The sequence below is a fragment of the Cottoperca gobio genome, chromosome 9 (genome assembly GCF_900634415.1).
Source record: "Cottoperca gobio chromosome 9, fCotGob3.1, whole genome shotgun sequence".
NCBI lineage: Eukaryota > Metazoa > Chordata > Actinopteri > Perciformes > Bovichtidae > Cottoperca > Cottoperca gobio.
In genome coordinates, this window is record NC_041363.1 from 25513195 (window position 1) to 25540156 (window position 26962).

At 39.8% G+C, this 26962-nt stretch overlaps 1 protein-coding gene across 1 annotated transcript; it reads left to right on the forward strand.

Moving 5' to 3' along the window:
- The first annotated feature begins 1878 nt into the window (after positions 1 to 1878).
- On the forward strand, positions 1879 to 20542 carry LOC115012984 (interleukin-6 receptor subunit beta). Its single transcript, XM_029438891.1, has 16 exons — positions 1879 to 1909; positions 2011 to 2088; positions 6939 to 7043; positions 7693 to 7804; positions 7956 to 8089; positions 8215 to 8345; positions 10059 to 10212; positions 10436 to 10518; positions 11771 to 11993; positions 12870 to 13070; positions 13906 to 14004; positions 14346 to 14486; positions 17256 to 17381; positions 17998 to 18082; positions 18308 to 18389; positions 18482 to 20542. Exons 2-16 carry the CDS (start codon positions 2016 to 2018, stop codon positions 18977 to 18979), a joined length of 2247 nt encoding a protein of 748 aa, XP_029294751.1. The 5' UTR covers positions 1879 to 1909; positions 2011 to 2015; the 3' UTR covers positions 18980 to 20542.
- Positions 20543 to 26962: the final 6420 nt, after the last annotated feature.

The window sequence follows — 26962 nt, forward strand, 5'->3', positions numbered from 1 at the left end:
TTTTGAGGAAAGAAAGTGAAAAAATAAACAAATGAACTGTTTGTTTTTTGTAATTCTGTGTGTGTTTCTTCACTGTGTGTGTGTGAGAAAGTTATGAAAAGAAAATTTTGTTGACATCGCCCACCAATTTTTACTTTTATTTTGCAGTCCAAGAAAGCTTAAGTGATCATTAGTGAACCACATCGGTGCAACTGGGTTTTAAATCATTTGTCAGTTTTTTTTTATTCTGTTGTGATGTTTGAATAACTTTGCTAAAGCAACACATTGTCTGCTAGTTCCGGTCGGAGGCATTATTGTGCACTTGACACTGAAACTGGAAACTTCCTGTTTAAATCTGAACACATTCCGATGCTCAGCTTCCAGTTTCTTCTACCAATAACAGATTTCTTCTTTGTCTCTTTCTGACCTCCACATCGTCTGTCAGGCTGAACCATCGTGCAGCGTTTTGTTCTCCATGTACAAAACATACCTTCATATAAAATAACATATTTTTGTAAACAGGACTTTGTACAACCTGAAAGCATGAAACAATATCAAACAAAGAGTCATCCTCTCAGACGCCCCAGTTTACCCAATCAAGCTTTAGTGGCCGGAGACTCTTACTTTTTGATCAACTCTGAGCTTCTGCTGTGTTGGCTGTTGGACAGTGAGGGGACACTGAGAGGACTCGCTGGATAAACATGCACAACTTGTGAAGTTCGAGGAATAACTTTCTTTGGACACATTTTTCGTACAGTAACATTGTAGGACAGATAATGCATCTAATTGTAAATACAGATGACATGAGCAGTAACACAATGTATTATAATTGTATACAACTTAAAAAATACTTAATATTAATTTTAATACAGATCCACAATAACAATTACACATTTTTAAGGATACATTTTCATGAAATTAGGTTTTTTTTCTTTGACATTCGTTGCACAGTATAACCTCTTCCCCCTGCCTAACTGTAAATTCAATTTGATATTATCAAGTAATTTAAGTCAGTGGTGGCATTATCTTCGTTTACATTTTGTTGATTAAAACCTCTTAGGAAGTGCGGGCCCGCCTGCGGGCCTAGCAGGAGTTTTATTGCGCCTGTACATCTACATTTTCTTTTTAATATTTTTGGAAAGCTTAGAATCTCGTCTATTTTAATATGGAGATGAAAATCACAACAGTGGTACAATCAGCTCCTCAAACTAGCAAGTACACTCAAAATCAAAATCATAACTTTGAGCCCACTTACCTATAAAGCCTCATAAATATCCTCTTTTCAGCAATATTAAGACGCTCCTAAGGCATTGCCAGAGGTCCACACGTTCGTTCCTGGCAAAAAGATATCAACTGTGAACATCGTCACATCGATAAAAGTCCATGAACAGGTGTTGCAATCTGTGAAATCAGCTGATCGATTTTTACATTGTGTGATCATAAACAGTCATAACGAATATCTCGTGCGCTCATCACGGTTCAGACACATCCTGGTTTTAGCGCGGGCTCTCAGCATTAGATTGACACTTCATTTGAGCCAATCGGAGCTTCGATGGGTTTTTTATAACCTTCATGAGCCAATGAGTATCAACTTTACAAAAAAAAAACACACAAAAAACATAAAAATATTAGAAAGAAATGTCTTTATACTCCACTTACTTACTTTTGGTTTGTTTGAAATATATTTTAATTATCTGGTCATTTCAGTGCCATGCAGGTCCGTTTTCATGGGAAGCTGTTGATAAACGGTGCTCAAGTCATAGGAAATTTAAATTCTAACACGCACACACACACACACACACACACACACACACACACACATTTGATGTGTCACTTACAGACGCAGAGCAGTTTCCTGATCATCAGTACATCTGCTGGCTTCCTCATTCACCGCTCAGATCTTCATCACACCAGAGATATAAAAACACAGGTTCTCTCTCGTCTGTAGTTCATTTTGATGGAAAATAGCAGGTGTCCGAAATAAATGTTTACATTGAGCAGATCTTTTGAATATATTGTTTTATTCACCAGTTAAGATGGACATTTGGTCTCCGACGCTGCACCTTGCCACGTGGACGGCGATGAGCCTCCTCTCTGTGTTCTCTCATGGTGAGTTTCCCACAACACTTATAAAACATATATTTCATTTAGCTACTTATTTAAATGTTAACACTTATGGACGGTTTTCCTTTCTCACATATGTATTTGGGTCGATCTAGATTAGTCTAAAGGAAGATTAGATTTACTTACAAACAGGCCAAGTGTCAGTGTTTCATGTATTGAGATCCTTTACTTAAGTAAGAGTAACAATACCACACTATAAAAATACTCTGTTACAAGTAAAAGTACTAAAGTATTTGCAGAAAACTGTACTTAAAGTTTTTATTGTTGTTATCTTGTACATAAATAATATACGTGAGGTGTGTAAAATTCTGCAAACCATATTGTTTGCAGATGATTCAAGAATATTTTGTTGTAAGTGTTTGGATCCACGTTTGGATAAAGTGGGGAAATAATTGAAAATGCTGAAGAGTTGGTTTGATACTAATAAACACTGAATTTGGATAAAACAAACTTTATAATCTACAAACCAGAACCGTATGATAAATGAAGTAGAAACAGAGTAATAATATAATATAATAATAAATTATGCTGGAAAACACATCAAAGTCTAAAATATCAAAATCAAATGCAATATTATTACAATAAACTACTAAATCAAACTTCGTTATGCACATTATATATAACTGATTGTGTGGAAATGTGGGGAAATACATATAAGTCAAACACAAATCCAATATTCATCCTTTAAAAAAGTGTCATAATAATTGTAAATAAAACACTTATATAAAATCAATTTCTATCAAATTAAAAACAGTCACATTTAAAGATTTGGTTGGCTTCAAAATGTTTAAAGTCATAAACAAATCAAAAACTAAATCATTGCCTAGCAGTATCCAAAAGTTGTTTCAAATGACAAAGAGTCAACATGGTTATGATTTGTTTTGGATGTTTCATTTCCCTTTGATTTGGTGCAGGCGTGTTTGGTGAGCACTGAGGCGGAAAGCTACAATGTTTATGTTTAACATTAAGATTATTGATAAATTATTTTAAATGTTTTCACTTCTTCCTATTGCTTTTTTTTTTCGGACATTAAATAGATAATGATGTTGTTTGATGTATATGTTTACTGGGAATTTTTGTTTTCCTACTACTATTTATTTAAAAATAAATGTTTTTCAAATCTAATTTAAATCTAAATCTTAATCTAAAGTCCTCACAATGCAAAATGGCCCATTTCACAGTGTTTCATTATGGAGCCTTCAAGCACCTGAAAGATGAAGTGTTTTTTAAATCTCATGTACAAAAGATAAAAGGTTATCATCGTGTCCTAAAAGATCAAACAACATTTTTTTGTGATGACTTCAGGGGATTTTCCAGGATATGGGGCCTTTTATCTAAAGCAGTGTTTCTCAAACTTTTTAGACCAAGGACCACTTAACCAATAAAAAACACTCACGGACCACCTAACTCTCCAAATATCCAAAAACAATAGGCCTGCTTACCACTCCAACAATATATTACAAATGACAGCCTAATAATGAGCTTTATGTGACCTTCTCTATATCGCTCGTTCACACATTAAATCAACAATACAAATACAACTACGGATTCTACAAGCATTTCGTTCATATGCGATTTAACTTCAGATAAGAAGACCATCTGTCTCTCCTGCAAACCACCATGTTGTGTAAACAAAAGAGGGACTGACCTGAACTACCTCCTGAAATTTGAATTCAGTATAAATACCGCAGCAGAGGATTCACTGCTCTGAGCAGCACACGGCAGTCTTACAAGCTTACGTGTGAGAGTTTGTACATCTTGTTTTATGTATAACTCTGCTCCTTCTTGCAAGAATATTGATTAAAACTCTTATTTTGATCCTGACTTTGTGGGTTTATTAAAGTATATTTTTCCAACAACGGTACACGTTTTCTCTCAAAAACACTTAAAGGTTTCCCAATGTAATCTTTGTGTTTGCTCTCAAAATGTCGCTTGAGCTTGGCGGGTTTCATAGCCTCGTTCGCCAACGACTCGTAGCACAAAACACAGTGTGGATTGGGATCATCTTCATCTCCAGTACAAACAAATGTGTTCGGGAGGCAGACACACTCTCCACATTTAAGAGTAGGCTAAAGACTTTCCTTTTTGATAAAGCTTATAGTTAGGGCTGGCTCAGGTTTGCCCTGGATCAGCCCCTAGTTATGCTGCTATAGGCTTAGACTGCCGGGGGACACCTCCCTGCTCTCTTCCTTCTCTCCCTCTCTCTTCTTCTCCCTCTCTTCTTCTCCCTCTCTATCTGTATGCATTTATGTAAATGTATGTTACTAACTCACCATCCGGGGTATCATCCCCGGAGTGTCTGTCTCTCATGTGGCAGGTTGCCACTGATAAAGTTTACGTCAGGATCATGAATCGTGACAGCGCCTGCTGACCTGGTCCTGCTGGACACCGGGAAGCCTTATTGACATTTTCCTGGATTCATCCAAACTTTCTATTTCTTTTTTTTTTCCAACACAACATAATTTCTGTCAAATGTTGTATTTGTACTATGTTGTTTATCCTGTACACACGACATCTATTGCACGTCTGTCCGTCCTGGGAGAGGGATCCCTCCTCAGTTGCTCTCCCTGAGGTTTCTTCCATTTTTTCCCCTTTAATTTTGGGGTTTCTTTTAGGAAGTTTTTCCTTGTGCGATGCGAGGGTCTAAGGACAGAGGATGTTGTAACCTGTACAGTCTGTAAAGCACACTGAGACAAATGTATAATTTGTGATATTGGGCTATACAAATAAATTTGATTTGATTTGATTTGAAACAAATCCAAATCTTATGTACCGTAATTTTCGGACTATAAGACGCACCTGAATATAAGCCGCAGAAGCTAAATTGACTGATGTGTACATATATAAGCCGCACTGGACTATAAACCGCAGGTTTTTTAATATTTAATTACCATATGTAAGGGTTTGTGCACAGAGGGGATTCATTAATCCTCATCTTCGTCTTCTTCCTGCGTACTAAAACCACCAAAGTGCTCATCTTCAGTGTCGGAAAGAACAGGCTCAGGGTGGCTTCGTCAGCCACTCTCCTCTCTCTTTCGATGTCGCTCTCAAAACCAACGACCTTTCAGAGGCCTCAGCTGTGGCGGCGTCCTCCTCTTCATCACGCAGCATTCCAGCCTTTCGGAACCCGTTGGTGATCGTGGATGTTTTAACACTCCTCCACGCTGTCTCGCTCTCGTAATGTCCATCTGTCTCTCGTACCACTCGCGTTTCCACTTTTACTTTTGCGCGCTCTTTTCCGGCATCCGTAAAATCCATAGATTTAGGAATTCCCCTAGTGGCCGTTAGCTGTAAAAATCCATAGATTAGCCGCACCGTTATATAAACCACAGGGTCGAAAAATGGGGAAAAAGTCGCTGCTTATAGTCCGGAAATTACGGTAGTCGCTGTGATATTTTCTTTTCACTTTAGCGCTGGACTTTCCACGTTCAAGACGAGTTTCACAGCTTTCAGCCGGGTGGTGGTTACACGGTGAACCGCTCTCCTGGGACTCAGTAACGCACACAAAATGACTTGTTGCTGCGGCTGAAGCACTTGAAGCTGCTGAATCACCTGCATCAGGACGATGCATCTTGCCTGTTGCGTCAGATTGTTCATTTAATTTTCTTTTAACTGACCCTGTCTTTAGCCATCGATCCATCTTGTCAGTTGACCGCTCAAATTGACCGCGCAGATCATTTATGACATAAGAACTACGATCTACACATAGCTGCGTAACTAGGCTACATCTACCGGTATGCTACACTCTTTACTAGTCATTTTGAAACAGTTTGAGAAACAGTTTGAACTTCAAACGTGACATTTTAAAATCAAAGTGATTTCAACTGTGGAGTAGAAGTATAAAGTGGCATAAAATGGAAATACCCAAGTAAAATCCAAGTATCTTAAATTTGTGCTGAGGTACAGTACTTCAGTAAATGTACTTATATTCCATTACTGACCTGGAGTATTTAGTACCCCCTTTAGGTTGTTAGCATTGAATTCAGCAGCAGAGGTTTTTACTTATTAGTTCAAACTTCCACGTGTACTCACAGGTCAGTGCCATGTACAAATACTAAATTCCCCACAGGTTTAATGGGGTATGTGTCAATCAAGTGATTTTCCATTCTGGTTGGTACATTTGAAGCTTGAACGTTTAAAACTATGCAGTATTTTACAAGATAATAGAAACAAATTAATAAAATATATTTTTTATAGTTTTAATCCTGAGGTTGAGAACAACTGAAATAATCGACCGCTTCGAATGTTATCAGCCGATGAAATAGTTATCAGTTGTCATCGGAAGCATTGATGTGAAGTAATACGATCCCACTCGACCTCCTAATTGGTTCAGTCGGCCGTCATCATGTACAGCAGGGAGGTTCAAAATTGTTAGGTGGCGACTTTTAGTGGCCGTTAGAATTATGACGGGAGCAAAGGAGGAAGTAAGGTGACGTAGTATAAATCCACATAGAGGGTGAGTGGATGGAAACAAACACAGGATCTTTCCCAAGGAGGCCGCTGTTCGTGTTAAACCAAATTCAACATGGACTTCGACCAACTTACGTAACATACTTAACTAACGCACATAACCTTAGTTACATAATAAACATGGTTATTTTTACCCAAACCATGATCTTTTCCGTAACCTAACCAAGTAGTTTTGTTTTAATTGACAACGTTAAACTTCACTTTGGTGCAGTTTGCCCCATATGAAGCATTACAATGGTAGTGATCACAGCTGTGAGTGTATCTGCTCAGCTATTCAAAACGAAGCTTGCAGATACTGATTAGATTCAGCTGAGTGGCGTCATTTCCTGAACGCAAGTCTTCTTATCTGTGTGTTTGTGTGTCAGAGGTGACGGTGGGGGAATCTGACCTGAAGCTGTGTGAGGACGACAAGCGAGAGTGTGTCACTGAACTCAGACACTGTGGCCCTCGATCAGCTTCATCTATACAGAGTGAACACACACACACACACACACACACACACACACACACACACAGATTTACTGAACTACTAAACGGTTTAAGCCCTTCAAGAACGTTGACCCGATGACGTCAGTCAATATTTAACACTGTTAGTTGTTGTTCAATTGGATCCACCAAGCGAAGACGAGACGGGCCTGGCTGTGTTTCTACAGAATCCTGTCTCAGAACAAAACACCGGCAGCTAGCTAACACGTTAGCAGTATAACTTAGCTCATAAGCAGGCTCACTACCTTGTCAAGCAAAAACAAACCATGTACACTGAAAAGAAATATAAATATAAAAGCAACACTTTGTTTTCGCTCCCATTTTTCACACATTTAAATAAGACTTTTTCTATGCACACAATAATTCTCACAAATCTTGTGCACAAATGTGTTGAAATCCCTGTTAGTGAGAACTTCTGCTTTGAACTCAGGTGTGCATAACAAGATACTGCTTAAACAGCATGATTCACACTCTAAAATGTGCAGTTATATCACACAACACAATGCCACAGATGTCACAAGTTTTGATGTAGCGCACCATTGGCATGCTGACTGCAGGAATGTCCGCCAGAGCTGCTGCCTGTGAATTAATTGTTCATTTCACTATCATCATCCGTCTGTTGTTTTCTTGCAGAGACCCTGAACATGTCCTGTTGCTACCACATATACCCCAGCTCCATGACATGTGAGTGGAGTCAGGAGTCAAACAGCCACTCTGAGTCTGACGTCGCTCTCGTCTTCAGCAGGTAAACAATGACCAAAGTCTTAATAAGGAAGTACATTTTGGAAGTTGTACTCTGTAACTTCTGTATATGTAGCTACATATACTATACTCCAGCCTTAAGTGCTAATCATTTGCTATTGTATTTCCCTCCTCTCTTACTTTTTCTTCTTCAGAAAATATCAAATCATCTCCTGTCAGGGAATCTTCATCTCGGCATCCGTCCTCAATATAACAGCCAGGATAAAAAATTACAAGATGAAGGAGGAGATCTGGTCCCAACCTCACACTGTGGCTCTTTATGACGCAAGTTAGTGGTCCAGATATGTTATCACTCCATTACCCAGTAGTGACTGTAGTACCAGCTAACTGTCATCTTCCTCTGCTGGTAATTCATGTGCATTTTCCAGATAACTCCTTTTCTCCTCTCCTCAGTCAAACCCTCTCCACCTGTATTAACTGCACTTGGCTCCACGGAGGACTCTATCCTTGTGTCTTGGAGAAGAAGCAGGAACAACAGCTGTCGGCTTCGCTACAAAATCAGTAATACTCACATATGGACCCAGGTTAGTATCATACAAACACTTGAATATGTAACATGTACAAGTACATTTACTCAAGTACAAAGTCTTGTACTTGTACTTTACTGGAGTATTTCCATTTCATTCACCTTTATACTTCTACTCCATTACATTTCACAGGGAAATATTGTACTTTTTATCAGCTTGTTACATTTCAGATTACAGTTTTTCATCCCCTCCATCCTGTCCGGTGAAAACCGTGTATCGTCACAAAGCTGAGGCTGTGGTACGTGGTTCTCACTGGACAGAGACAAAGCTACAAACATGTGATAAGCTTATAGAATATGAATAACTTGCTACTTTTACTTTACTTTTACTTTAAGGAAATAATCTGAATACTTCTTCCAACACTGATTTACATTAATTACCTGGAGGATTACCTCATTTTTTACTACTGCATAACCACTAAAAAGTAGTTATACAGTGATGCTACGATGCCCATAATTTCATATTTTTGTGCCGTTTGTTTCCTGCTCTATAAATAAGGTCTTTAACCTTAAAATAAAGTTAAACTTATTGGGATCAGCTTGTCCCCAGATGCAATGAGTCCCCACAATGTCAGTGTGTGAACAAGTTTGAGTCCCCAAACCGCTATAAGAACAAGGACACACATATTGAAAAGAAACCCGCAAGTACCGTAATTTTTGGACTATAAGCCGCACCTGACTATAAGCCGCAGACGCTAAATTGACTAATTTGTACATATATAAGCCGCACTGGACTATAAGCCGCACCTGACTATAAGCCGCAGACGCTAAATTGACTGATGTGTATGTAGCCGGTCTGTAGCTGACACCACGATCGACTCTGCGTTGTGTTGCGTAGATCCAGGAAATAACGATGGAGAACTTCTGCCTGTTCAATCAGCATTTATTGTCTCTGACCGTTGGTGTTTTCCTTAATTTGTCCATAAATTACCGTTGAAACAGAAGAAACACATGGAAGTCATCATCATACGGTAACTCCACAGTCGGGGTTTTTGGACATGCACCCCTCTCTTCCGCGTTTCCTTCTAACCGTCCCCCAGAAAGTGCCGGTTTCAGGAGTATCAACATAAAAGCATATTTAACAAAATAAGACTCCTCGAAATAAATATATATGCATTTCTACGTTTTTTTTCCACAATGAGGGTGTCTCACAAACTGTCTCGCTCTCGTAATGTCCGTCTGTCTCTCGTACCACTCGCTACTTTTGCGCGCTCTTTCCCGGCATCTGGTGGACTGTAACCTGTAAAATCCATAGATTTAGGAATTCCCCTAGTGGCCGTTAGCTGTAAAAATCCATAGATAAGCCGCACCGTTATATAAGCCGCAGGGTCGAAAAATGGGGAAAAAGTCGCGGCTTATAGTCCGGAAATTACGGTAGCTGTCGAGGTTTTGTCCCAGTACTCCAAACCTTTTCTTTTGTTTCAGTGTTGCCTTTGGTTTGGACTTCTGGCCCATCTTTTTCTACACATAGTGTTTTGGGTGCCCTCAAAATTAACTGCAATAATGAGAAATCTCTATTTGGAGAGAGATTAATAGTCTTAAAGTGAGAGTGTTGAGAAATAATACATCTGATAACTCAGACCTTTTTTTGACGAGTCTTCAGGTGAAATTTGGAAAAAGTGCTCAAAATGGCCTTGAGTGAATCAGCTTCCCAATACCACATAACACCAGTTTCTCTCATACTCTTTGCTGTCTGTATTTGTGTGTCCAGGCTCTAGTCTCTATACAAAGAGATCAGACATTGAACTACACGATCAAACATCTCCTGGCGTTTACCGTCTACAGAGTCTCTGTGGCCTGCAGACAGGAGTCCGGCTTCTGGAGTGACTGGAGCTCTGACATCAGCGCGAGGACGCTGGACAGGGGTAACAGTTTACATTCAAACTGAACTTAAATTATAGGCTGGGGAAGGAATTCACAAGAAAGAAAACCACGGGGAGAAACTCAGATGAAGACTTCCATGAAATGATTTAAATACCTTCTCAGCATATCTTGCACTACAATAGAATATACCAGTAACATAAAATCAGCATTTTTAAAAAGCTGCGGTTAACTAAGGCTGCAAATGTTGTACTTTCTCTCTGCCAGTGCCCTCCAGGCCTCCAGAGGTGTGTTACAGAGTGGAGGAAACAGACCCTGGTGGATCCTTTCTTCTTCATCTTATGTGGAAGGTATATTGGAAATTATTTTAAAAATTGATCTACAAAATGATTTCCCTTTTCAGCATATAAAGATAAGTCATCTTTTCCTCTCTTGACTCCTCTTTGACTGTCCGTTATCTTCAGGGAATCTCCAGGGACAAGCAACGTCAATTAAAAAAACTGTTACACATTTGATCTTTGCAACAACCAAAGTAAATATTAGAAAAATTAAATTAAAAAAGTTAGTAAAACAAGTAGAATAAATCTAAATTAAAACTATTAGCTTTTGAAAACTATTAGAAAATGTACTTAAAATGTCTTCAACAAATAAAAACAAAATGATTATATGAAAGATGGACAATTTAACTAATTACTGGTTTAATGCAAAGTCTTATTGAATGACCTTCATGCATCTATGCATCCCCCCTCCGTGCAAAAATATCCAATCTTTGGAAGGAGATTTGGACTGTTTGTCCTCGTGTAACGTTGCACTAATAAGCAGCATCTCACATTTCAGAAATTTTATGTCTCTGTCAGTAATGTTAACAAACTGTGGTGGAAAGTTTGAATCAGGTCTATAATACTGAAATGAAGATTCTTGAGAAATAAGCTCGTCTTTGGGGTATTTATTCTTTGCAAAGAAGGATCATCGATCAAAGTGTAAGCAGTCTGCGTGAGGAAGAACCCCGATAAAAGTGTGTTCATTTATTTTACAGACAGTCAGGAGAAGGAGAGGGGGGGGAGAGATTGACACAGTTGACCCACAAAGTCAGTGAGTAGAGAAGAGAGGAAGTGGAGGATCCGACAGTGGCAGATATTAGACACAAGAACACATTTGAAAGACAGGGAGTAGAGAAGGGGTGTGTGGAGAGTTCCCACAGTTGCAGGTGTTAGATAGACAAAATAAAACAGTGAGTAGAGAGGAGAGAGGAGGAAGATTCACCCATCTGGGATAAACACAAGAAGAATATGGTGGGAAGAAATAATAAAGTTACAGAGATATGCTGGGACAGACAGAAGTTAATTGAACCAAGTATTAAACAATAAGAATTTAACATGGACATATGAAATGTTCTATTACAAAACCTTACCAGTTCTTGGAAGGAAACAGGCAACAGATTAATGGACTAATTAAATTGGACGACAAAGATTTGACTGATGAGAGCTAGCAAACATGTATAAAGTCTTTGTTTCACAAAAATCAAACATTTACATACAAAAATCTTATAACAAAAAATTTGACTGAAACTAATTTTCTCTGGTCCTCATAAAATCCCTGCAGGATCTTAACCTCTGTGATGCTGGAGGTCGTATCCTTGGATACCAAGTGAGCTACAAGCCAGTGAAGAACCCGCAGGTGCAGGACAGATTAATTCAAAACGTCACAGAGGTGACGGCGCACCTGGTGGTGCCTCCTGGGAACCTCAGTGTCACAGTTACAGCCTTCAACATGGCCGGCTACGGACCTGCTGCACATCTCAGCATTGACACACAAAGACAGCACAGTGAGTTATTTTATGGAAATACTTAATTATTTATGTGTTGGCATGTTGAGGTACACCAAGAACCAAAGGACTTCCTAGCCTGCAAAAAGTGTCACACACTATCAGATTTAAAGCTTGCACTGTCTACATGCAATATCCTGTGGGTTTGTGTGTGTGTTCAGATAAAATGTATTGCAACATGACTTTAGTCAAATAATCTCTTTAATTATGAACTTGTTGAACTAGAGAAATGTTTGTTTGTTTCATGTGTTTTGAAAGAAAGAATCCTAGACTGTGCAAGGCTTACATTCTGAATAGGTAGTTTGCCTAATAAGATAAATTATGTATGGCTCTCTGTGAACAAACTAAACAGGATATACCCCGCATCCTGCTCAGTGTCAGCTGGGACAGTCTCCCTCGTCACATCCTCATACCTTAATGACAGATTAGGTCGTTTGCCAATGAATCCAAAAAACGAAATTGATGACCGTGAGAGTACCAGTGACACACACTGTGAAATGCTTTTGGCGTTTTAAACACATGGTTAACGTTGTGAATCGTAACAAGACTACTTGGTTAGGTTTAGGAAAATATTATGGTTTGGGTTAAAATAAGTATGTTTGTCACATAATGTAAATTAAGTATGTAATTTAAGTATGTCAATTAAGTATGTAAGTTAAGTGTGTCAGTTAAGTATGTAAATTAAGTATTTAAATTAAGTATGTAATGCGATCACCTGGGTGAAAGTACTGTGTTTGTTTGACTCATTCATCCACAACAACCTTCTCCCATAGACTGTATAATGCATGGATGTAGTCTCTGTGACGTCACCCTGTAAAATGATGAAGATGCAGGGGATCTTGTTCTTTTTCATCACTATTAATCATGATCATGCAGCTCTCCTGCCAGTCAGCAAATTGTGGGTTTCCACTTCTTTGCCGGCTATGAAAGGCCTTCTGGTCCAATGGGAGACCCCAATAGTCCCGCCCTCTGGCTCGCCTGTCAGTCATCATGCTGTTCATTGGCGCGCCGAGACTCATCCATCTACCAGTCACTGGACCACAGTGGACGGCTTCACCACCTCCACTGTCATACAAGGTGCAACTGTGTGGGAATATTCAACTCATTTTTTTTCTGAATTATCAGTTTGGGTAAATATCCAACTATACCAGAGAAGATACTTGTCTTACTCTACATTTTGGCATGTTTTAAACAAAAAGGTACAGCAGTCAGTTTGAAGATGTCACAAATTAAACAAAAACATGGACTGTTGCATCCAATAAAACACCCAAACCAACAGTGAATGTATCTACTAATTGTGTGCATCAAAGCCTGATATATCTTCTTCCTCTGTGCCATAGAGCTCCACTGTTGTCCAAAAACTAGTAGCCCTTTGGAGTCCGGGGCTAATTTGGCCATTTTTGCATACTTTTGATTCTGCCCATTAAGAAATGTTTAGCATGTCAACGTTTGGTATCTTTTTTATCAGCACAATCTCACCTTTATAACCAGTGTTCATGTGAGTGTGTCCACATGCTTAATCCACCGCTGAAAATAGTCCCGAACAAATGCACTATTTTCTCCTGTTTGTTTGATTAAATTACAGTGACCGGCTTTTTAAAGATTACTAAACTGCATTCATGTTATATATTTATTTTTTCATACGATTTATTGACAATAACAAAGTATAAAATATCACCAGCTTTATCCTTTGACTTGAGGGAATCTATATACATCAAATGTATCTGATTTCCTGTGTAATCTAACAGCATCTACAAACTGCCAAACAGCAGAGAAATGTGATTCTGTCACTGAGCTTTTTCTCTGAATGGGCTGCAGGACAAAAGAGGCTAATGTCAAATAATGCCTGATTCACATATTCAGTATGTTCTATTTACAGCATGTATACAAACTGTGTGTGGTGTGTTTACAGATGTTGACCCTGATGAGTCCTACCTGATCAGTGTGTTCCCTGTCTATAAGCAACAGTGTGGACCTCCTCAATCGCTGCCTGCCAGTCTGCAGCAGGGAGGTAAACATTAATTACATTTAAAAACATTAAATATTAACACCTTAATCCAGCTCAACCTGCGACCTCAACCCTCAGCTAAGACCTAGCTACACAGTTAGCATTGTAGTGTCAGCATTACTACTCTCACAATCAACATTGTACGGAATGGATATTGGAATAAGAAGGTGGATCCTAGCAAAATTGTCAGTGTCAAAACTATTTTATTTCCTTCAGGGTTGTGAACTTACAGAGAAACATGGCCATTAGTTTGAGTTCATTTTGAAATAAACAGCAAAGTAAAATAAATACTGAAATCCTCCACATTGACATCCAATAGAACATATTTGTGTATGTTTTCTCAGCTCTGATGGAGGCGGTCCAACTGAAGGTGGTGGGCGTGACCAAGACGACAGTGAAAGTGGTTTGTGTGTGGCAAAGGAAGGCTGGACCAATCAGAGTGAACCGATACACAGTGAGGCTGAAGAAAGACTCGGGGGGGCAAAGTAGGTTAACAGAAGTTTTTCTTCTGAAGTGTGTCGCAGGATCATACCTGTCAACCCTCCCGTTCTTCCCGGGATTATCTCGTATTTTTAACCTTTAAAAAATAAATAAAAATAGGCCTAATTAAAAAAAGTGTAAAGTGGCCTCCGGTAGAGCAAGTGGCAGTATTATGTTTAACTTTAGCTGAAAAACGTTATCCGCCAGTAAACACACAGAAGAAGAAAACAGGAACAATAACACAGAAGGTGAAGACGAAAACATATGGATGAGAGTCACAGTGAACGGGAGATAGATGGAGACGCAGTTGTACCTGCCAAACAAGTTAAAACTTTATGTAAGTACCAAATGAGAGGAGACCTTCCCTTATTTATTAAAAGCAGAGTCGGGCAAACTAATGCTTTTTGTAAAGTGTGCCAGTCAGATGTTAGCATCGCACACGGCGGAATAAGCGATGTTTGCCAGCAAGAAAAATCGTCCAAGCACAAGCACGCCAAGAGGCACAAAAACATCCACTGTCAGTGACTTCATGTGTGACAAGAACTGTGTCGGAGGCAAACCAAGTGACCAAAGCTGAGGGAAAGATGTCGATGCTTTGCGTCATAATGTAGCCTTCAGCTTCTGCGATGATTTCAGTCGCAGTGTAGCGGACAAGTTTCCTGACTCTGCTATCGCAAGGAAGTCCTCGTCGGGGGAAACAAAAGCCACACAACTCATGAATCATCAAATAAATTGATGATAATAACTCATCAAATAAAATACATAAATTTCCCTTATTTTGAAATTCCAATGTTGACAGGTATGCGCAGGATCCCTCAGTGGGTTTGAAAATGTTTCTTCAATGACGAAGATGCGGAAGCGTAACGCCCACCCTTCGGTTCCTTATCAGGTTAACACTGTTATGGTATGTGTCCACAGGATCCGTCATTTCTATTCTTCCCATTCATTGTCTATAGGCCTTTCTCAATTACTCCTCGACTCCTCTCCTCGCGTCTTAGTCCCACCTACGGGAGATGCGAGCGGAGGAGGCGACGAAGAGACTTAAGGAGAGAGGAGTCGAGGCTACAGGCATTAAATAAAATCAGAAATCTGTTATTTTAAAACTACGTCAATTATATGTGGCGTGATGCTCAGCTGCATCATCTGTCCATTGTTTAGTTATACCGCTGTATTTTATGATCTCTGTCAGAAGAGCACAACAGTGTTTATGACCACTTATCTTAACTTTTAATTCAACTCTCAACGTGGCTTAATGTGAAACAATGTAGGCTACAGATGCAGGCCGGGCGCTGCATATATTATGCATCTCCCTCACCTTCTCTCTGTGAATTACTACAATGGGAAATGGAATAAGGGCCGACAATTCTATTTACAACCATAAAAAGCAAGCAGGGGAAAACAACCTGAACTATGAAACGTGTTCTGTTTGTCCATCGATCTCCGCTGCACCGACACACACACCTGCACATGCACCTGCACACACACCTGCACACACATATACAGCCCCAACAAACAGCACTGTCCTGTCTATAAAGCTTAAACAGAGTGGGCAAAAAATACAACTAAGGGGGAATAGATTTCATACTTATTTTAACACACACACACACACACACACACACACACTCACACACAATATATATATTATAGCTTTTATATATTTTATTGTGTATAACACTGCAAATGTAGTATACAAAGTAGTCTACTACAGAAATAAAGAGTGACATATGTCACATATGATATGATTGGGTGTTATGTGATATACACAGTTGCCCCAGTTATGCTTTCTGCACGTACGTTAGCAGCTGTCTGCACTTGTAAACATCATGTCACAGTTCTAGCAGTTGAATTAAAAACATCAGTAATATCCAGGTAAGAGGTCATTAATGAATGCGTTTAGAACACAAACGGTGAATGGCAGAAAGTTGCATCTTAAATAACTTCAATGTGTGATTATAAAAGGAACAGTTACACATGAATAGTCCTGCCATGTTTTGAGATCATTCCAGCTGCGTGTCATGCCTTGTCATTTGCATAAATGTAGATCTAGTGTCACGGTGTGGTACAGGGGATGACCCAAATGCAGCACGCCAGACGAGAGTATTTAAACAAAAAGAGAGCTTTAATCTTAAAAGCTTAACAAAAACAACAAAACAAGGTACAAAGAAAATGAGGAAGCACGAAGAAGCACACCAGGTAACAACAAACCAACAAGGAACAATGAGACAGACAGGGATAGATACACACAGACACTAAACGAGGGAACGAGACACAGCTGGAGGAGAAAGGCAAAGACACAATGGCAGGGTGGATGGACACAGGAGGATCAAATCAACAATCACAGAGGGAGGGAAAAACACAAGGGCAGGAAGTAGAACAAGACATGACACAAGGGGGAGTGAACATTTCAAAATAAAATGGGAAACAAGTACAACCAGATTGTGACATCGAGGCATTATGCAAATCGGGGGCATTGCTGACACTGAAAACTCCTGAAAACCTTTTATGTAATTAACCATTATCGATTTAAAGTTAAGATACATTTGGCAACTACATGGCTTACTTCTTGCGTAAAACGTTTTGGTCATTATGGTGAACTATTTTCATAATATTACAGAAAAGAGATTCCAAATAGGCCGCCATGTTGGTCGATTAGAAGTCTGGGAGCAGACTGCTTAAGAGTGCAAGCGTTCGTTCAATCAACATTTGACCACTTATTTTTCTTCTTCTTCTTCTTCTTCTTCTTAATGGCAACTTGCCTGTTCTCTCATCTCCAGCTCTGTCTTTGTGGCCTGATCAACTGCATCTCACCCTCGTCAACCTGAAACCCAACAATGAGTATTCTCTTGTCCTATTGGCTGATGGCTTTTCCAGAAACACCATCCCTGTGAGAACAGATTTTGGTGAGTTTAACTAGTTTCCTAAAAGCAGAATGCTATTTATAAACCTCAATGTGGAAAACATTTGAACTGTTGGATTATAAGAAGTAATCCCCCCTAGACAGGAATTAGGCCAAAGTTTTTTGGGGGCTCTTGGTTTTGGCTTTCTTGCATAGTGGTAAATATTTTTCCATCATGGTTATAGGGCTGGGCAATAAATTAATACTGTGATATGAGACTAGATTTCGTTTTGAATTTTGGATATCATAATATGGCATAAGTGTTGTCCTTTCCTTGTTTTTAGGGCTGTAATTGTCTGAATAATCTGATTGGAGTTGAGGGCCAACAAATACAACTAATGAAGAGATGGAATATCATGTAGTGAAATATTTTTATCTGGCACTCAAATAATAAAACAGTTTTGTCATTTGCTTCTTGGTGTGAGAACAGGACTTCTCAGCCTTCATTTGTTATGATGCTTCTGATTTAGTGCATCGGCCTGAAATTGAAATATAAAATAAAAGAACATATATGAAATATAAATAAATAGGTGCTACAAGGTCTCAGTGTTTCCCAATCAGTGTGACTTCAGGTAGAGAAATAACAACATTGACCATGAACCATGACTGTTTTATTTCAGATGAGGTGCCAGCGGTGGCTACAGCGACTCCTCTGCTGCTGCTGGCTGTTACTGTGTTCATAATCTCCATCCTGTCCAGAACTGTGTAGGTCAACACACACACACACACACACACACACACACACACACACACACACACACACACACACACACACACACACACACACACACACACACACACACACATCTGAAGGCTCCAATAAATAACACAGGAATGTTCCAGCTCATCCAAAAGGCTTTTAAAATAGTTTATTTAACATAAGAAGTAGGATAATTTTCTCTATAAATCTATAACACCTTTAATGTGCAGGTACAGGTCGTTCTTCTTCCCACCCATCTCCAGCCCTCAGTGCAGTACGACAGGCCAGTGGTTGATGGACCCAAAACAGCAGGTGAGTTTGAAACGGTTGTTGAACCTTTTTGTATCAACAACACTTTATATCCATTTACTAGATTGAAATCAATCCATTATTCCCCTCAACAGAAGACTGCAGAGAGAAACATCCTGGATATTGAGGACTTCCAGGTGACGGATGTACTCGGAGAGAAGAGTCCCATCACGGTCGGACCAAACTCCGAGCCCTCCTCAGAAGAGGACCTACATGAGAACACCTCTCTGCTGTCGACCAACCACCTCAGCATCAAACTGTTAGCTCTAGAAATGGACTATATTTCTGATGCTCCAGTAATCACAGAGCACCCTCTAGTTTCTCTCCAGTCCTATCAGGCTGACTGCAGATTGAACTGCCGACATTTTGACAGAGTTTTCACATCTGAGGAGATCCGAGACGCCGATGCTGCTCTGTTGCGTCAGACACATGAAGCCAGACTGGTCGACTTTTCTGAGAGATCACATCAGAAAGAAGCTGCTGTGAAATGTAATTTTCGTGACTTAATGGCAAACCGTCACTGTGTTAATCAGATGACCTGTGAGGCAGAGTATGTGGTTAACACTTCCTTTCTGGTGAAATCTGATGTGTAAACAGTGAGTGGACACTGTTCTTATCTGATATGTGGGACTGATCATACAGCAAACTGTTGCTTAACTGCAAAAACTGCTAATGAAGACTGAGTCAACTTCAGTGCTGCTTGCTGAGTCAAAGGCACAGGTGGTATAATAAGAGATGAAGGCGACAGACATGCTAGTGACTCCTTGTGGTTTTAATGTCAATTACACAGCAGAACAGAATATTCTGACTGTATCCTTATTTTTCCATCCCATCTCCACAGCCGAATCTGGTCCGATCAGCGAGCCAACGTTACATAGGATGGCTAGGAAAGTTAACTAATGTTTAATCGCAAATTGGTTGAGCATTTTGGCGACAGTACAATCCTACTTTTAGCTAATTTAACATTAATTTAGCTTTTATATGCAGTTGAGCCACCTCTATAATTGGACAGACTGTCAGGCTTTATCAGCCTCAGCCAGAATTGCCAAGTCTTTCCCTATAAAAGTAGCTAGCACTATCTCTAAAAGTCACTTAAATTTGCCAGACGACATCATACACTTATATTTTTATATCTGTGATGTCATTGCCCATAATTGGCATAACAGTGTTGGGTGCAGCAGGGAGAGACCCCATGCTGTAGGCAGAATAGCTATGGACTGTGATTACTCATTACTCTGAGAAGCAAACATGGGAATTAATTACAAAATAATATATTTCTCACTTTCCTTAATGTTTTGTATAAGTTGCTAAATTCTTCACCAGTTGCTTTTTAGAGATGAAGTCGCTAAGAGGGTCTGAGAAGTCCCTGAATCTATGGAGAAATGCGCCAAGTTAGCAACACTGACCTCAGCTGTACCTGTACCTAGGCTCAGGATGCTAACAAGCTTACGGTTAACATGTTACCAAATATTGGCAGTGTTAACATAAGTGATGTTTGGAAGTAACATTTAGCACTTCATCACAGTAGCGTAGTAACCTGATAACATAACATTGAATGCTAGCTTGATGGCGTATATCAATGAGGCAAAATTGCAAAACGATAAAGGCTCTAAAAAACAGCTAGGTAGCATGTAGATAGCATGTTAAAATGCTAATATTTAGTGCGTAATGTTTAGCATGTTATACATATATTAAAAACAGTAAAATGTTAGACAAAATTATGATAGTGAATTAGTTATATTAAGCAATTTAATATTTCCAGTTGATTTCAGTTCATAGACATTTATTGCGCAATTATCAGAATCAATAATCAGCCATTTTTTCGTCTTGACCATGCTATAGTAAAATAACAATACTCATCCATCACTGCAAATATTAACAAGGGGAAATCAAGCTTGTTTAATCAATTAATCTTCTTAGCTTAGACTACATTTAGTAAATGTAGAAAGACGGCTGACATTTTATTCTGAAACCCATCAGACAAAGCTGAAACTCTGCCCGAAACCTTTATTTTGTTTGAGATTGCTGTTATACTGATGGATGGTTGAGCTAAATTTTATGTCTAGATTTGTTTAAAATTTTGGGTGGGAATAGTTTAATGTTGAAGTATTTCTGTTTTTGTCTAACTGCCAATAAAATATTTCTGCAACAGTGTCCTTAACTTTGCGCTGTTGCCTGTCATTTGATCCATCATCAAGTGTTAGTTCAAACCTGAGATCAGAAGTGGCTGTTACTTTTAAGTAAAAGTGTATTGTTTTTCATCTCTCCCATTTTGCACAGTTCGGTCTCAGTAGGATACACTAAATGTGATCATGTCACACAACATTTTTAATTGTTTCAGAGACATAGTTGCACGAAAAATGAACCTGCCTGTCTCTGCATCCCACAGGCTCTGTGTTGATTCAACCTTTGACCTACGTATAGACGCCAACCAGTATGAGAAGCCCAAAATATGCTTCTAAATGTGTTTCATCTATCTCCTTCCAGTTCTCCCCAAAGACTAGCCTCCCTTCTAGATTACTCATTTCTAGAATGATCTTCTGGATTGACTTGGGGATGAGCAGCTCAAAAACAGGTTTTGATGTCTGTAATTCGAGTCGATCCTGGTGAGCCCTGGCACCATCTTGATTATATTTTCTGCATTCAGTCTTCCTTTATGTTTAGGGGTTGAGGACCATTGTATTTCACCATTGTTTTAGATGAAAGTTGGAGGAACAGGAATGTCCTCATCAGATGATGCATAATCTGAAACTTCATAATCTTCATCACTGACCTTATCTTTGTCTTCAGACACATCCTCTTCAATTTCACTGTCACGTCCATCTTCTATTTCACTGTTGTCATGACCTTGTCTGACCCCTTTTAGCCTCAACTTTCAATGGCTGGGTCAAATTGACCCGAAGACCCTGACTGTTATTTGTTGATGCAGGGGAGTAGCAAATGCATGAAATGTACCATTTTCATATCACATGTTTAGTACAGTAAATAAGCCAAGCAGAAGAAGTTTCATAGAGAAACATTATTTTAACATACTTTTCCTTGATGTTGAAATTTTAAACAATTTGACCCAAAGACCCGAGGAAGGAGTTCTGTTTTATCTTTCCTCCCTGCAATAGAGAGGTCAAAGGTCAGGAACTATATTAACTGCACAATGAGTAGGATTTTCCAAAAAACAAAACAATGTATAGACTATAGATCAGGGGTTCTCAACGGGGGTGGTAGCGCCCCCCCAGGGGGCATTTAGTGAAACGATGGACTGATGACTGTACTTGATGTAGAGTTCAGCAACAGTGTACAACTTTGTCCGCTGCTATGATCAAGCAATCAGTATTTTTCCATTCCCATGTCTTAAATCACAACTTCAATATGTGGAGTTTAAAATAATGTAAAATAAACTTATTTATGTCCGATTCCAGTCTCTGGCAGTTAGGCAAAATGCCCTGTAATCGGACATGGTTATAATATATTAATTCATGACCCAAAACAAGCTCATATATGACGCAGAAAAAAAACTGTCTTTAACCCTTTAACACCGAATGTTTTGTAAGCAAAACTTTGGATTACCGTAATTATGTCAAAGTTTGCGCAATCGAAAGAAATTCAACGGTTTCTGAAAGCTGAGACTGCGCTTTACAGCATATATCGACTCATTACGGTAACTTCACTTACGGTAACTTCACTTACGGCCCTCCCGGAAGCCCGCGAAACAGCGCCTTTCTTCTGAGCGAATACACACTCAGCGCTGGAGAGACACAAACAACACCGCGGAGATATAGAGCCGGAAAACAGCGGAGTTAATTCAAATGGAAGCAAGACGGTATGTAAATCAACACTTGTATTGCGTGGTGACTTGTTTAGAACAGTGTACCAAGTCTCTAAGGTTGTACTAGGTGTGTAATTGTACTTTATATGCGTAAATGTGCGCGTCTTCTTTAAGTGGCCTGCGTCCTAGCAGAGGCTGTGTGCAGGTTTTAGCTGGAGAGATCACAAGGTGTCACCAGAGATCACATTCAGGCCTGTAGATGGTGCTGTGGGGATGCTGGATGATCTGGTGACGCTGTCAGACACAGAAGCTCCTCACCACATCACACCACAAGATGGCAGACTGAGGCAGAGCCCGATGATGGACCCCAGGTGTCCAACCCCCTCTCGATATGGGAAACCCAGCACCAGGTGACATTTATTCCCACTTTGATGCTGTAGTTTTCAAACTCCTCTCTGATTACACAAACAAGAATGCAGCCAAAAGCCTGGAGAGACTGGAGAAAGTTAATCTGGACTGAAATAACTCCAGAAGAAATGAAGAAGTCCACAGGCATGTTGCTGTACATGTCAGTTTTGGACCTGCAGAAAGATGAGCAACTTTTGGTGTAAGCAAACCATTTTCCATGTGTCATTCCCTGCCACTGTCATGTCCCCAGACTGTACAGGACAGTTCATGGCCATTTGATCTAATCTTCATATGAGTGATCCAGAGAAAACAGGAGCAACAGGAACAGTCACTGGCAGTACCACCAAGACCTCTGCATGTGAAGGGACACTCAGAGAGGAGAGAATTACCCTGTGTGGGGAAAAACACATGGACATATTTTCCATTTTATGGCCTGTTTTTGCAGATGTAAGAGTAAAAGACTCAAAACTTTTACTGGAAATAGTTGTATACATTTCAAACTTCAAATGTAACATGTTAAATCTCTTATTCATGTACAATGGCAGTGTTTTTTGTTCACTAAACCACTAAACTCAAATTCCGCTTTTGTGTTTCTCTTCATTTTAAACTGTTACACTCTCATAACATGCAATAAATTGTAAATGACTGCCAGATATGGAAAGTTCCAGGTATTGTTTAAAAATGGGCAAAAGCACTTACTCACAGGACATTTTCTGACCTTTTTATAGTCAAAATAAGCTAAAAAGTCCAGGCAAAAATGTTGAGGCTTTTTAGGCTTAGGTGTTAAAGGGTTAATTCAAGCCCCAAATCAGGCTCTAATAACGGTTACAAACTTAGAAAAATGATGCCCAAAATGTATCTACCTAAGAGTCACTATTTTTTGGATACTGGAGCACCATGATGTCCCCCCTCTATGATACATTTCTGTATGATACAAGTGCTGAGGGACTTATTCAGGATTTATTCATGGCCTAAGCTCCGAAATTCATGTTTTGAAAAAGTGTTTGTGTGTAGGGAGAATGTAACAAAATAGCCATTCAAATTCAAATTCCAATATTTATTTGAAAAATAATCACCACACAAATATCTAAAACATTATAATAACAAATATAAACAATGTACAACATTTAACTTTTTTTCCTGTACCTCTTGAGAAGTTCCTTTTTTTAAACCCATATGTCTAATGATGGGGCTGATCATCACTTGGCATGAGCCCATACGGTGTTCTGACGACAGATTTGGCCTCTCCTCCTTCTCCTCCTTGCTGCTGTCAGCCAAGGACGTCCAGGGGTAAAACACATCCACCATGCGGACTTCCACTCTCACTGCCGGCTCCGGGATCTGCAACTCTGCAACCCCAGTCAGCTCCTTGCTGGGGGGTGGCACAGTTGCTTCCTCGGCAACCTCCATGGCACCCTCCTTGGCAGCCTTCCCAGCTGAAGCTCTCCTGCGTGGCGGCGGTGGTGCCTGTCAGAGCCAGAGGAAAATCATTGGAAACATGCAGGCACACGCAAATACTGACTAACTGATTTACATACAGGATTAAAGGCAGACAGAGAGACATGTAAACGTACCACTTGGAAGCGATGAGCTCTGACTTTCTTCTCCAAACTCTGGACTTTCTCACAGAGGGCTCCCATATCTAAAATGAAGGACTCCTTGTCCATTGTTAGAGTATTTATTTCTCTAACATACCCCTTCCTCGTCTCTAGGGACTCTGGTCTGCCACAGTCCAGGAGAGGAAGAGGCTCTTTGAAATAGATATCCTGAGGATCCTGCGTTGTTGCCATTTCTGGCGTCGGGCAGGTGGCTCTCAGCTCCCCCAGGAGGTCCATGGATCTCATGCAGTTGGCCTGATGTGACGGTCAAGCCGGGACTTTGCGTAATTGCATCCCATTTCTGGACAGCGAATGAAGCGGATGTCCACTCTGCCAGAGGCAAGGTTGAGGAGAATCCTCCTCTCCGCCACATTCTTCACACAATGCATCTTGCGAAGGTGTTTGCGGAGTTCAGCATAGTCCTTCAAACACAGCGGGCATTTGCGCATTTTTACCTGAAAAATAAAAAAAGTAATCTGGTTGTAATCAAAAAAGATATCTGTTAAGTTACTTTTCAACACTTAAAAAGCATTAAAGCACAGCGTCAATATATGGAGTTTACAACAATTCCAAGCCATGAAAAAACATGCATTAAAGTACAAGTTAATATCTCAGACTTAAAATAATATATACATTTTTAGCAATACTTACAAGTTTTTCTATTCTCGTGATGAGAAGAAGAGAAGACAAGCTTGTGTTGTCATTAGTCGAATACCAAAGTTGTCTACACAAAGTATATTTCTACTCTTCCAACCTGGAGCTTTTTTGCAGTGATAGTCATTGGACGGTGAACAGTCTCCTCCGTGATAGGTTCAAAGTAAAAACCGGTTTAGGTCAGATCTTCCTTTGTTTACAGGGGAGACATATGGTCTGAAAAGAGTGGTGTGAAAGGCGTGGTATGAAACGACAGACTGATGACTGTACTTAGAGTTCAGCAACAGTGCACACCTGTGTCCCCTGCTGTGATCAAGCAATCAGTATTTATCCATTCCCATGTCTTAAATCACAACTTCAATATGTGGAGTTTAAAAGAATTTAAAAGAAACTTATTGTTGTCCGATTCCAGTCCCTTTTGCGTAGCTGTCGGGGACCGGAGGTGGACAACGTTTGTCCAATTCCAGTCTCTGACAGTTTGGCAAAAAGCCCTGTAATCGGACATGGGTATAATATATTAATTCATGACCCAAAATAAGCTCTGATATATGGAAATGTGACGCTTAAATAGGTATAACTGTATTTAACTTGAAATCAGGCTCCGGAATGCGGGGAAGTGTGGAGCATAAACGAGTAATACAGTCTTTAATTCATACAACTTAGATATTTCTGGCATGAAGCCAAAAAGTAAAAACCTGAAACTGTCAATAATTTAACAATCTTCTCCAAATTTGCAGCGCCAGCTCCTATTCTGTGTTGGATACTGGAGTTAAAATTTCAGCCTGCTATTAATTAGCATTGTTGAAATATGAACATATATAGCCTTGTCCGATTCCAGTCCCTTTTGCCTAGCTGTGACTGATTGCAATATACAGATGTATCTCTCAGACGTGTGAAAGTCTCCTCCTCGATATGTTCAAAGGAGGAACTGGCTCAGGTCAGATCTTCCTTTGTTTACAGGAGAGACAGATGATCTGAAAGGAGTGGTGTGAAACGATGGACTGATGACTGTACTTGATGTAGAGTTCAGCAACAGTGTACACCTTTGTCCGCTGCTATGATCAAGCAATCAGTATTTTCCCATTCCCATGTCTTAAATCACAACTTCAATATGTGGAGTTTTAAAAAATGTAAAATAAACTTATTTATGCCCGATTCCAGTCTCTGACAGCTAGGCAGAATGTCCTGTAATCGGACATGGTTATAATATATTAATTCATGACCCAAAACAAGCTCATATATGGGGAAATGTGACGCAGAAAAAGGCAAAATTCAAGCCACAAATCAGGCTCTAATAACAGTTACAAACTTAGAAAAATAATGCCCAAAATGTCAAAAATGTACCCGCCTAAGAGTCACTATTTTCGGATACAGGGAGCTCCATGATGTCCCCCCTCTATGATACATTTCTCAAAATATTTCTAAGTGCTGAGGGACTTCTTCAGGATTTATTCATGGTCATAAATAAACTCCGAAATGGGGAGAATATGTACTAGAAAAAGGCAATACTGTGTTTAATTCATGTTTTGAAAAAGTGTTTGTGTGTAGGGAGAAATAAACAAAATAGCCATTCAAATTCAAATTTCAATATTTATTTGAAAAATAATCACCACACAAATATCTAAAACACTATAATAACAAATATAAACAATTTACAACATTTTATATTTTACTTTTTTTCCTGTACCTCTTGAGAAGTTCCTTTTTTAAACCTGTATGTCTAATGATGGGGCTGATCATCACTTGGCATGAGCCAATACGGTGTTCTGATGACAGATTCGGCCTCTCCTCCTCCTCCTCCTCCTCCTCCTCGCTGCTGTCAGCCAAGACCAAGGACGGCCAGGGGTAAAACACATCCACCATGCGGACCTCCACTCTCACTGCCGGCTCCGGGATCTGCAACTCTGCCACCCCAGTCGGCTCCTCGCTGGGGGGTGGCACAGTTGCTTCTTCGGCAACCTCCATGGCAACCTCCTCGGCAGCCTTCACAGCTGAAGCTCTCCGGCGTGGTGCCTGTCAGAGCCAGAGGAAAATCATTGGAAACATGCAGGCACACGCAAATACTGACTTTACATCCAGGATTAAAGGCAGACAGAGAGACATGTAAACTTACTACTTGGTAGCGACAGTCGGAGAGCTTCCTCTTCAGTGAC